Source organism: Papilio machaon, chromosome 6 (assembly GCF_912999745.1).
Source record: "Papilio machaon chromosome 6, ilPapMach1.1, whole genome shotgun sequence".
Lineage (NCBI taxonomy): Eukaryota > Metazoa > Arthropoda > Insecta > Lepidoptera > Papilionidae > Papilio > Papilio machaon.
In genome coordinates, this window is record NC_059991.1 from 8,866,730 (window position 1) to 8,879,455 (window position 12,726).

Genomic DNA, 12,726 nt, shown 5'->3' on the forward strand with positions numbered 1-12,726 from the left:
ATTGCGACATTAAAATATTATAATTTTGCGTAAACATAGACTTTCGTGAAGCCAAATCGATATTTACGACTCCCACGGGACGAATCGATCAGTCCTTATTCATCGCCCGAACTTTTCAAACACCATTTTATAAACCTCCCAAGCGAAAATGCAACTGTCATTATAAGTTGGAGAGTTAGCCGCGTCGATGCTAAGAAATACTTTAAACTAACTCGATTCAGATTGAATCTAGACTCGATACCTGTCTGTTTCAAAATAGAATTGTTGGTGCATTAAACTCAAAAGTTTAAAGTTTTAACCGTCTATATTTGTAGCACTATACTGAAGAAAATCTAGAGCGCGGAAGTCAGTTCACGGATGTTCAAGTTTAACAGCATCGTTTCTTTCATGTTTCTGATTTTGTGATATGCATTTTTATTTCGTAGGAGTCAAAAACAACAAAAGGGCTATCTCTGCTCGATAAAAATATTCGAAATTACTGAGATCCTCCGTACTAATACTAGGAATGTACATACAAAATCATATTTGTCATGTTTAATGTTTTAAGTGACACTCAAACACAAAATACGAACTGCTGCAGCTCATCGTGCAAAGAAATATTAAAGGAAACCAAAGCGTAGGTCGAAGACGAACATCCTGGCTTAAGAACCTACGCCAGTGGTTTGGAAAGAGTACCCGTTCGCTTTTCAAAGCCATGGTTTCAAGGGTGTAAGTTGCCTTAATGATCATCGACCTTCGGAAGAGGATGGCACTTAAGAAGAAAGGTCATTCGACGTCTTTGTAACAATAACATAGGAACCACATTTTTTCATTATGTAATTAATGGAAACAAGAACTAAATATAAACAAAAAAAAAGTTAAGTTAATTTTTTACATGTTTCTTTTTGAACTTGTAGAGTAGATTCGTTAGTTTCTAAACGAAATATCAAATGGCGTAATCCCTTGACAGCTCAAGTGCCAACCAACTTGCAATCTGTCAAAAAATGTCAGCCAACAAGGAAAGTAGCCTCGTTCAGGGCTACATTGAATTAAATAAATTTTGTCAAAGTGGTGATTATGAAAGAGCATTGAAATCTGCAGGGAAAAGTAAGAAAATACATTTATCATGTTTTATTCTACAAATTTTAAGAGTCTTATTCATAAATGGTTTGCCTACATCTGCTCTCTTCATAGTCTTTAACATTGAAATTTAAGTCAAAATTGAAGAAAATAAGACATTTGTTGTCAAGCGTAACCATGAATATAGTTACTTCAATATGTAATCCTTGTTTATTACACAACACAAAATATAACCAATGTTTTCCAGTCTTACAGATAGCTCCAACAGAGCAAAAGGCGTTCCACTGCAAGATCATCTGCTTCATTCAACTCCATAACTTTAAAGAGGCACTGGCAGTGCTAAGTAACCCTAAGAATGCTGCCCTCGCTGCGGACTTGCACTTTGAGAAGGCATACGCTCAGTACAGACTCAACTGTCCCAAGGATGCATTGCAGACTGTGGACAACGCTCCCGAGCTAACACTCGCCTTGAAAGAACTAAGGTATGAGAGACTAGAATATCTCTGTTGCATTAATACTCAAAAATGAATTGTTTGAAGTTTCAAAAAATTATTAATTAAAGAAAATGATTTTAATTATTTTAGGGCTCAAATATTGTACCGTTTGGAACAGTACCAAGACTGCTACAACCTTTACCGTGATATTGTAAAGAACACCACCGATGATTATGAAGATGAAAGGAAAGCGAACATGTCTGCAGTTGTTGCTAACCTAGCAGCATTAAACCCAGTCAGTATAATATTTTACAGCACTTAACAGATACTTCTTCTTCATGCTCTTCATTACTGAAGGTCATGCTCATCTTTAAGTGCCTTCACTGATGTGTCAATGAACTTCTTTAATGCAAAACAGCTTAATATATAAAATGATACTATAATTTTCACATACCGAAATTTACTTGTAGGATTAGCTAGTGAACTGAATGTTTCTAACTTATTTAGTTTTAAGATAGGACAAGTAAATTATTCAAACTTTCGTGAGACATTATCACTAACTTATATAGAAACGGCTAAAACACTCACGTCTATATATCCGGTGTCGTCAGTGAGCGACGGGCCGCGTCCGCGAAATAATACCAGTCCCACTCACCCAGATGAAGGGCCCCCGAAGGGCTCGAAACTAGTCGGTGACGACACCGGATATATAGACGTGAGTGTTTTAGCCGTTTCTATATAAGTTAGGACAAGTAACGTTTTCAAAATACAAAGTATGACATATTCACAACCTATATTTTGTATATATTTTAATGGATTAAACAAAGTTACCACTTTCAGTTTTATGATTACTTTATCATACCTTTAAATGCTCTATAGAACAAGTAGCCTTTGATTTGAATTAGATTATTAGAAATTACAAAAAATCATTTTTATCGTAGAATGCAGACTTGCCACAATTTGAAGAGACCACATATGAGCTGCTTTATAATGCAGGCAGTACTCTTGCAATGCGTGGGAAGTACACTGAGGCGCTACCAGTGTTAAAGCGCGCAGAGCAGACATGTGTGGAGAGTGTGGTGGAGGATGGTGGCACTGAGGAGGAAGCGAAAGAAGAAGCCGCTATCATCAGGTAAGAATTACCTGGTTGAAAGGAGTACTACCCTAATTGTTGACTTCTGCGATTTGCACATTACAGTATAGATATGATATGGAAGGTAGGGGATTCTAATAAAATCTAAAAAAATGTCTTAAATTGAACATTAAACCCTTTTGCTTGTCATATCTATTGATGTAAAATGTAAATGTCTTTCACAGTTTATTAAAGGTAGGCAATGCATCTACAATTTCAGATGTCTATGGGCAGCGGTCATTTGCTATTTCGCAAAATTTAAGAAAAGTAAATTTTGTGGACTGATAATAGGACCCATCTTTTGATACTACTGTTCATTTGCATGTCAGAGTGCAGCAGGCGTACTGCCTGCAGGGCGCGGGGCGAGAGAAGGAGGCAGCAGCTCTGTACCAGGGCGTGCTGAAGGACAAGCCTGCCGACCAGGCACTGGTGGCCGTCGCCAGCAACAACCTTGTCGTCATCAACAGGTATGTTCTCTTTAGAGACATTAAGAAGTGTTTTTGACAATTTTCAAGTGAACCTATATAACTACCAAAAAACATATCTGCAACGCCGGTAATATAAATTATGCAAACCCGTTCCTATTATATATCAGTATTCCGGTAATATAATTTATATTACCGGGAGCATACTGATGGTGACTGCTGTCTAACAGGGATAGCAACGTGTTTGACTCCCGCAAACGTATGAAGGCTGCAACAGCGGACGGCTTGGAGCACAAACTGACCTCGCGACAGCGCGCAGTCATCGTCTACAACCAGGCCATACTCGCAATATACTCCAATCAGGTAACAATCAACTACAACTATTTAGTTTTTGCAAACATTTTGGAATTCTACAATTTTTGTGTAAAACTAAACACATAGTACTATTAGATAGGTATCATATGACACTTGCACTTGTTATTTGCAGCCGGAGTTCTGCAAACAGTGCTGCGTGAAACTGTCGCGCGAGCTGGGGCAGGAGAGCCGCGCGGCGCTAGTGGAGGCGGCCTCGCTGGCGCGCGACGGCAAGCGCGACGCCGCACTCGCACTGCTCGCCAAGCACCCCGGCACGCACACGCTCGCCGCCGCGCAGATACTGCTCGCTCAGGTAATGCGGAGGTGGAGGTGGAGGTGGAGGCGGCCTCGCTGGCGCGCGACGGCAAGCGCGACGCCGCACTCGCACTGCTCGCCAAGCACCCCGGCACGCACACGCTCGCCGCCGCGCAGATACTGCTCGCTCAGGTAATGCGGAGGTGGAGGTGGAGGCGGCCTCGCTGGCGCGCGACGGCAAGCGCGACGCCGCACTCGCACTGCTCGCCAAGCACCCCGGCACGCACACGCTCGCCGCCGCGCAGATACTGCTCGCTCAGGTAATGCGGAGGTGGAGGTGGAGGCGGCCTCGCTGGCGCGCGACGGCAAGCGCGACGCCGCACTCGCACTGCTCGCCAAGCACCCCGGCACGCACACGCTCGCCGCCGCGCAGATACTGCTCGCTCAGGTAATGCGGAGGTGGAGGTGGAGGTGGAGGCGGCCTCGCTGGCGCGCGACGGCAAGCGCGACGCCGCACTCGCACTGCTCGCCAAGCACCCCGGCACGCACACGCTCGCCGCCGCGCAGATACTGCTCGCTCAGGTAATGCGGAGGTGGAGGTGGAGGCGGCCTCGCTGGCGCGCGACGGCAAGCGCGACGCCGCACTCGCACTGCTCGCCAAGCACCCCGGCACGCACACGCTCGCCGCCGCGCAGATACTGCTCGCTCAGGTAATGCGGAGGTGGAGGTGGAGGCGGCCTCGCTGGCGCGCGACGGCAAGCGCGACGCCGCACTCGCACTGCTCGCCAAGCACCCCGGCACGCACACGCTCGCCGCCGCGCAGATACTGCTCGCTCAGGTAAGGCGGAGGTGGAGGTGGAGGCGGCCTCGCTGGCGCGCGACGGCAAGCGCGACGCCGCACTCGCACTGCTCGCCAAGCACCCCGGCACGCACACGCTCGCCGCCGCGCAGATACTGCTCGCTCAGGTAATGCGGAGGTGGAGGTGGAGGTGGAGGCGGCCTCGCTGGCGCGCGACGGCAAGCGCGACGCCGCACTCGCACTGCTCGCCAAGCACCCCGGCACGCACACGCTCGCCGCCGCGCAGATACTGCTCGCTCAGGTAATGCGGAGGTGGAGGTGGAGGCGGCCTCGCTGGCGCGCGACGGCAAGCGCGACGCCGCACTCGCACTGCTCGCCAAGCACCCCGGCACGCACACGCTCGCCGCCGCGCAGATACTGCTCGCTCAGGTAATGCGGAGGTGGAGGTGGAGGTGGAGGCGGCCTCGCTGGCGCGCGACGGCAAGCGCGACGCCGCACTCGCACTGCTCGCCAAGCACCCCGGCACGCACACGCTCGCCGCCGCGCAGATACTGCTCGCTCAGGTAATGCGGAGGTGGAGGTGGAGGTGGAGGCGGCCTCGCTGGCGCGCGACGGCAAGCGCGACGCCGCACTCGCACTGCTCGCCAAGCACCCCGGCACGCACACGCTCGCCGCCGCGCAGATACTGCTCGCTCAGGTAATGCGGAGGTGGAGGTGGAGGCGGCCTCGCTGGCGCGCGACGGCAAGCGCGACGCCGCACTCGCACTGCTCGCCAAGCACCCCGGCACGCACACGCTCGCCGCCGCGCAGATACTGCTCGCTCAGGTAATGCGGAGGTGGAGGTGCAGGCGGCCTCGCTGGCGCGCGACGGCAAGCGCGACGCCGCACTCGCACTGCTCGCCAAGCACCCCGGCACGCACACGCTCGCCGCCGCGCAGATACTGCTCGCTCAGGTAATGCGGAGGTGGAGGTGGAGGTGGAGGCGGCCTCGCTGGCGCGCGACGGCAAGCGCGACGCCGCACTCGCACTGCTCGCCAAGCACCCCGGCACGCACACGCTCGCCGCCGCGCAGATACTGCTCGCTCAGGTAATGCGGAGGTGGAGGCGGCCTCGCTGGCGCGCGACGGCAAGCGCGACGCCGCACTCGCACTGCTCGCCAAGCACCCCGGCACGCACACGCTCGCCGCCGCGCAGATACTGCTCGCTCAGGTAATGCGGAGGTGGAGGTGGAGGCGGCCTCGCTGGCGCGCGACGGCAAGCGCGACGCCGCACTCGCACTGCTCGCCAAGCACCCCGGCACGCACACGCTCGCCGCCGCGCAGATACTGCTCGCTCAGGTAATGCGGAGGTGGAGGTTGTCTCGCACTGCTCGTAGGTGGTAGAGTAGAAGGAGGTGGTAGGAGGTTGTGAGGTGCGGTAACGTACCTAGATAGATAGGAGGAGGTTTACCGAAATTACTAAAATATTGGTTTTATTTAATTGAGATACGTAACGCACGTACATGACTTGCAGGGCGACAGGAAGGCAGCGATCAAGTTGCTGGAGGAGAGCGAGTTCAAGTACCGCCCCGGAGTGGTGGGCGCGCTCGCCACACTGTACTGCGCCGACGGCGACTACGAGCGCGCCTCGCAGATGTTCTTAGATGTGTACCAGCATTACAAGAACGACACGGTATGATGTCGCTTCTGGAATGTTCTTCAGTCTTATTAAAGTTTATAATGAAATTTTACAAAGAAGTTTTCTAAAATTATTTGATGCGTCAGGGTTCCCCGGCGCTGCGCGGCGTGTGGCGCGCGGCGGGCGAGGTGCACCAGCGTGCGGGGCGCGTGTCGGCCGCGGCGCAGGCGCACGAGGCGCTGGCGAGCGCGCAGCCGCACGACCGCCGCAGTCGCGCGCGGCTCGTCAAGCTGCTCGCACCCTCAGACCCGCAGCGCGCACGCGCACTCGCCGCTCAACTGCCGCCCATACAGCTGCAGGTACTATATGTCCCACCAAACCCATACGTAGGTCAAGATGCAAACTTTAAAAGCTCGTTAAAATTGTGTTTTTCTTACACGTCACATTGTAAGTTTGAATCATACTGTATAATAGTTCTTTGAATAATATTGATAATTAATCTTGAGGGTAGTTGAATATTATTTGTGATACAGGGAGCAATCGATATCGAGGCGCTGGAGTCGTCCAAATGGATGATGGGTGCGAAGGTCGTCAAGAAGACGGTGCAGAGTAAGCAGGAACAATCGCCAGGGTAAATTTATGTTCACAGCAACTTATCAAAAAACTTTTACTATTCCAATATTACAAACTTCATATTTTGTTAGAACACCTGGTTCCGAGTTGGGAGTGACAAAGAAACAGAAGAGGAAACGCAAGACCAAATTGCCGCCCAACGCTGACCTCTCCAAGCCCCCGGACCCAGAGAGGTGAGATTCAAGTCAAAAAAAGATCTAATAATATTAACTAGTAACTACTAAAACAAGAACTGACTAGTTAGATAAGGCTTTGAGCTAAACTAAGTCAATCTTCACTATCAGAAAAACACTACAAAATAATTACACTCTGGTTTACTTACGAAAGTTTGGATTGTTGTTCTGAAAAATAACTGCATGGATTTTGATGAAATTGAATATAGATGTGGAACACAATCTGGAAGAATACATAAGCTATCTAGGCTCCCGGAAATGTGTAAGGTTCCAGTGGGAGATCTTTTATTTACATATTTACTTGATAATTGTACAATCGTTCAATACATCTCATTGAAAGACATGTAGAACATTGTTTCTAGTAACACACGAGATACTTTTTTTTAAATACTACAGACGAAGTCGTGGGTAAAAGCAAGTATAATAGTAAGTTGTGACGTATTGCAGATGGCTGCCGAAGTACGAGCGCACGGCGTACCGCAAGAGACGCGGAGTGCGGCGTGACGTCATCAAAGGAAGCCAGGGCATGACCACCGCCGCCGTCGACCAGTAGTCAGTATTTCCTGATTAAACTTTCACTCATTAACTTTACAATTTTTCATAGAAGTCAGGACACTAATACACAAAAAAATGTTTCTTTATTGACTTGTCATTTCTCAGGCTCTAGACTAAATCTTGGTATGGGTTAAACATATTAAACAAAACATTCACCAAAACTTCACATATTGACAAACAAAATTTCATCCCCCTATTGTTATTTAGCACCTTTAAGGGTAAAAATTTTACAAAAAATCAATTTCATATTTATTTATATCAAATTAGCAGCTTTAAAAATAAGTTTCAACTTTCTAACTGTAAAGATGACGATAATTCATTAATACAAACTTTCACCCCCACTTTCAACCCCTTACAACGCCATTTTCGCGTTAAAATGTAGCCTATGTCCTTCCTCAGGCTTTTGACTATCTGTGTATCAAATTTCATATAAATCAGTTCAGTAGTTTTGGCGTGAAAGCGAGACACAGACGGAGTTACTTTCGCATTTATATTAATAAGGATTATTGACAGTTATAATTATTGGATGGCTTATCTATGATCAATTTAAACATATTTAGAACACAGTCAAATTATTTTATATAATTTTGTGGGACATAGTTCTATTTTAGGTTATCATTGTATTGTAAATAAATAAATAATAGAAAACTGGTACATTAATAATTAAAATTTTTCCTTCCCTGGTCTAGGATAATATAACCCGAAATGGTTTACATTTTATGTACCGTTATTTTATGTAAATTATAACATGTGTGATATTACAGCGACATGAGCAAGCAGCCGGTGAGTGCGTCTCCGGCTGGGGCTGGGGTGGGGGTGGGGGTGGGGGCTGCGGCCAAGAGCCCGCGACCTGACAAGCCTGCTGAAAGCGCGTGGCAACGCAAGCAGCAGCAGAAGAAGAAGGGCAAGGGTCGCAAATGGTGAACATATATAATAAATATATTTTTATCTGCATATATTATGTTTCATTTTTATAACCTACCCACATTTTAAAAATATCATCTATCTATCTATATATATAAAAGAAAGTCGTGTTAGTTACACTATTTATAACTCAAGAACGGCTGAATCGATTTGACTGAAAATTGATGGGGAGGTAGCTTAGAACCAGGAAACGGACATAGGAAAATGTTTACCCCGTTTTCTTTTTTTTATTCCGCGCGGACGGAGTCGCGGGTAAAAGCTAGTTTTTAATAAATAATGCGAATGTTGTATTAAAAGACGAATAAAGTATTGAAATTAGATACATATTTGGTATTCAAAGATTTTGTGCTAACTTGAATTATTCAATATCTGATGTTGAGTGATTTTAAAAATATGGAAAAAAGTGAATAGATAAAAACCGGAAGCAGTTTTACTTCTAAATATAAATATGTTTAACTATTTGAATAAATGAAGCCCATTTCGTTTTTTTTTTATTTGTAGTTGATACATAGTTAAGTAAATAAAATGCAAAAATAATTGAGATAATAACTTTATTAGCATCAGAATTATCTCTTGGCATTGCGTCGCTTTGATTTGCCAGGTCTTTGATTTTTCTTATTATTAGGTTTGAAATTCTTAGTCTTAAAATTAAAAGGTTTCTTCTTTGCCGAGCTGTTGAAGTCGTCCATTTGATTTGTAGAATCGCGTGTATTGAGTTTAGATCCTTTCTTTTTACCTCCGAAGCCAAATTTCTTGTCTTTCATTGCTCGTTTCTTTGACACTTTGGCTCTAGGATCTTTGCTGTTCGCTTTATTGTTACCTTTACCTTTATTATCTTCTAAGAAATCTAAATCAGTAGATTTTCCTTTTCTAACTCTTTTTAATTGCTCTAGCATATGTTTCTTATCAGCTGCTTGTTTTAGTTTTGTGTCAATCTAAAATAAAAATAAAAGATATTTAAGAACTGCACTTCTTAATTCAATAAATCTACTTGATTGATATCAGTCAGATAATCTTTAAACAGTTATTGTCCGGATCCGGTGGAAGACTTCCAAAGCTAGAAAATCTGGTAAAAAATAAAAATAAGGGAGAAAAATATCAAGTTCCCTTGAACTCTCGTGCTTGTCAAGGTTTTACATAATTTTATATAATTTTTGCCCATGTGGGCACAAATTATATAAAATCATAACATTACCTGCACTTTCTTGGCAATCTTCTTCTGTTCCCTGAGCTGACGCACCTTCTCTGTGCGAGCTTGCGCCGCTTGCTTGGCCATTAAGTTCTTACGAACCTTTTGCATATGCTCATCTGATTTGGCCATCTCCGCAAAGAAGTCATCTGGTCTAAAAGTTACTTTATAATTGAAAAACTAATAATTATAGCACAAAATGGTAGATATTTAAAATGTATTTATGAAGATCCTACATACATTGAGAATTATCTGAATATTAAAATATAAACTAATTAATTTAGAATTACTTAGTTTACCACCTTAACTAATTCAAAGTTTTAGCTACCAACATCCCTACAGTGTAAAAACTGCACAATACATTTTTTACAATTTTACCATAAACAATATATGTCGTGACACAGCTCGAAGGACCACAATGTATGATATTGTCCATACATGACAATGATTACTATTCTTACCTTCTAGTAGGTACATTAAGATCCTTTAACCGTTTGATGCCATCAATAACGGCGGCTTGCGCTTGCCGATGAATAAGATTCTCTCTCTTAAATTCATTCAGTATGGGATCCTGTGTTGGGTCATATTTCTGATTTCCTTTCGAATTTTCCTTTACATTTCTGTATTAAGGACAAAGATTAAACATTTTATAGAATTTTACAAGTAGCGGTACATAAAATGTAAACCATTTCGGGTTAATATTATCCTAGACCAGGGAAGGCGAAAGTTTAATTATTAATGTACCAGTTTTCTATTATTTATTTATTTATTTACAATACAATGATAACCTAAAATAGAACTATGTCCCACAAAATTATATAAAATAATTTGACTGTGTTCTAAATATGTTTAAATTGATCATAGATAAGCCATCCAATAATTATAACTGTCATTATTGAGAACATTGCGTAGCATAGAGATCCATCTCAATGTTGATATGATGTACCCAAAATATTGTACCATGTGGCATTAATTACATTTGTTTGCCATTCCTGCCATTGTACATTGTAAAAGATACTATAAAAATAGATTATATCAAATCACCAGATTTTTTTGGCTTTTTGCATCTCTGGACTGCAATCAATTCACTATTTTAGCATCAGCCCTACCTAGACAAAGTGCATTTGCCCTGAAGCAATTCCATAACAAAGTTTAGAAATGCATAGAACTGACAATAGCTTTCATTAAGTCACATGATTGTCTTGTGTGAATTCTTTACATTTTTGAATTTCATTATGGAATCACTGCAGAGCGAATGCACTTTATCTAGGGGGGCAGATGACCATATACTCTTTTGCCACTATGTAGTATTATATATATTTTTATATTTTTTGTGTATACCATCTATCGGCCATTATCAACAAATAATATGAAGAGGGAACATGATCAAGCGCTGGTTTATGAGCCGTAAAAATACTTAAATGTAATAAATAAATAGTAATGGAAAAAGGTTTTTCTCATATGAATTGCAGAACTTACTTTCTTCTCTGAGCTGTTTCTTCAATCTGGAGAGCTACATCTGGTGCCATTGGTGCGACTGTTGTTATCAAATCTAATTTCTCTATCCATGGCAATTTTAATTCGATTTCTTTTAACTTAGCCTTCAATTCCGCAACATTATTGACATAAGTTTTAACAGTTTTCTCTATTTCTTCATTTAGGCCAGGTTTAAGAATACCTTTTGCAAAAGCTTCTTGTAACTAAAAAACATTTTTTTATTTATTTGTGGCTATAAAGACAATAAGTTTTCATCATAGTTAACACACAGATTAAGTTGAACACTTGACAAATAATTCATTGTACACATCAGACCCTTAGGTGAGCTATTATTGTTGTGAATACCTAGGTTCATTAAAACATACCTCTTCATCGGAGTCAACGTCTGTTTCACTATCATTTAATACAAATTCATTCATTTTTAAATATAATTTGAAATCCCAGTAGAATAACCTCTTTTCAAAAATTAAACGTGCTCTGACATACGACCAGTGTTGCCAACCAACAACTCATCGCATGGTATAGCAATTTTTCACAGCTTATCAGCCTAGTAACAATATAGATCTGAGGAAACCTAAAGACAGAATAATAATGCTAAGAATTCGCTACGAATAAGTAAAAGCGTAATTATTAAAAACGATTTACTATAGGCATGCAGAAAATATGCATAAAGACGTCCCCAACAGCAGGAGCTCGTTAATGTTTTGAGGTGCTATCACTTTAGAAAATCGTACAGAATTAGTTTTCTTCGAAAATGATGTTTTTGGTATCTAACGGAAATTCTAATTCCTCATTTACAACCCGGATTGATTGCTATGATGAAGAATCTATTTTTATTTATGTTAACACTCGCGTCCACGATTTTACGTACATACAAGATATTGAAATTCGCCTATTAGATTGGCCAGCGCGAAATCCTGATCTTAATTCGCTAGAGCATAAGTGGGTTGAGCAGGTTGAATTCGTCTTACTCGTCATTTTAGGATTCAAACGACATCATCATCAGCTCACTATACGTCCCCACTGAGGGGCTCGGAGCTTACCCCAAGTTAGAGATGACTAGACCACGCTGGCCAAGTGCATGTTGGTTGACTTCATACATAAATTGAAATTTAAGGGTTTACAAACTACATAATTATCTTTATTTTAAATATTAGCTATTCTTACCATATCGGGTAGTGAATAAGTCAAAGAATTAAATAAAAACTAAGTACACTTTGAAATAATAGGTGCCCGTTTTTATTTTTCGAAAAGGTGTTTAGTTTGGTTGAAAATTGTTTTAGCAAATATTTCGTAGACAGAAACCATTCTCGAGTACACAGATTATTCCTATAGCGGAGTTTTCCTCTTGCACGACTGTTGTTGGAGAAGGATCTCGTTGGGACGTTAAATATAATGTATATGAATGTTTCATCTTTGGACCAGACAGAAACATCACCATATTTTTTTGTAGGTTTTTTAGAATAAAATTATCAGAATATTATAAAAGTTTGAAAACCTATCAAGAAAATATTTTTTTAATAGGCAAAGACAAAAATATGCACTGCATTGTCTATGCATTTCATAATGAAGAAAAATTAAAAATGTCTATGACAAAGCCATAGACAAGTAGTCATAGAGAAAATAGTGATTCAGGTCTATGAAAACGGTGATCGTGTATGTTCTTTTTTCTTCGTAATA

The 12,726-nt window shown here is 42.7% G+C and overlaps 2 protein-coding genes across 2 annotated transcripts; one reads left to right on the forward strand and one right to left on the reverse strand.

The window, feature by feature from the left end:
- Positions 1–969: 969 nt before the first annotated feature.
- On the forward strand, positions 970–8,360 carry LOC106709849 (signal recognition particle subunit SRP72). Its single transcript, XM_045678232.1, has 13 exons — positions 970–1,086; positions 1,307–1,541; positions 1,644–1,788; positions 2,435–2,625; positions 2,955–3,092; positions 3,281–3,413; positions 3,538–3,717; positions 5,971–6,129; positions 6,222–6,434; positions 6,609–6,706; positions 6,780–6,881; positions 7,329–7,433; positions 8,201–8,360. The coding sequence occupies exons 1-13, from the start codon at positions 984–986 to the stop codon at positions 8,358–8,360; spliced, it is 1,962 nt and encodes a 653-aa protein (XP_045534188.1). The 5' UTR covers positions 970–983.
- A 566-nt stretch (positions 8,361–8,926) lies between these two features.
- On the reverse strand, positions 8,927–11,566 carry LOC106709886 (probable rRNA-processing protein EBP2 homolog). Its single transcript, XM_014501794.2, has 5 exons — positions 11,412–11,566; positions 11,029–11,249; positions 10,011–10,169; positions 9,556–9,703; positions 8,927–9,295 (listed from the first exon to the last, which is right to left on the reverse strand). Exons 1-5 carry the CDS (start codon positions 11,463–11,465, stop codon positions 8,927–8,929), a joined length of 951 nt encoding a protein of 316 aa, XP_014357280.2. The 5' UTR covers positions 11,466–11,566.
- Positions 11,567–12,726: the final 1,160 nt, after the last annotated feature.

Bases quoted from the DNA above. Each gene is read 5' to 3' on its own strand.
- LOC106709849 (XM_045678232.1), top strand. From the start codon at position 984: ATGTCAGCCAACAAGGAAAGTAGCCTCGTTCAGGGCTACATTGAATTA. The intron at 1,789-2,434 runs GTCAGTATAATA...TTTTTATCGTAG, and splicing joins ACCTAGCAGCATTAAACCCA to AATGCAGACTTGCCACAATT. The intron at 6,882-7,328 runs GTGAGATTCAAG...GACGTATTGCAG, and splicing joins AAGCCCCCGGACCCAGAGAG to ATGGCTGCCGAAGTACGAGC.
- LOC106709886 (XM_014501794.2), bottom strand. From the start codon at position 11,465: ATGAATGAATTTGTATTAAATGATAGTGAAACAGACGTTGACTCCGAT. The intron at 9,704-10,010 runs GTAAGAATAGTA...AGTAACTTTTAG, and splicing joins CTTAATGTACCTACTAGAAG to ACCAGATGACTTCTTTGCGG. The intron at 9,296-9,555 runs GTAATGTTATGA...TTTTTATTTTAG, and splicing joins AGATTGCCAAGAAAGTGCAG to ATTGACACAAAACTAAAACA.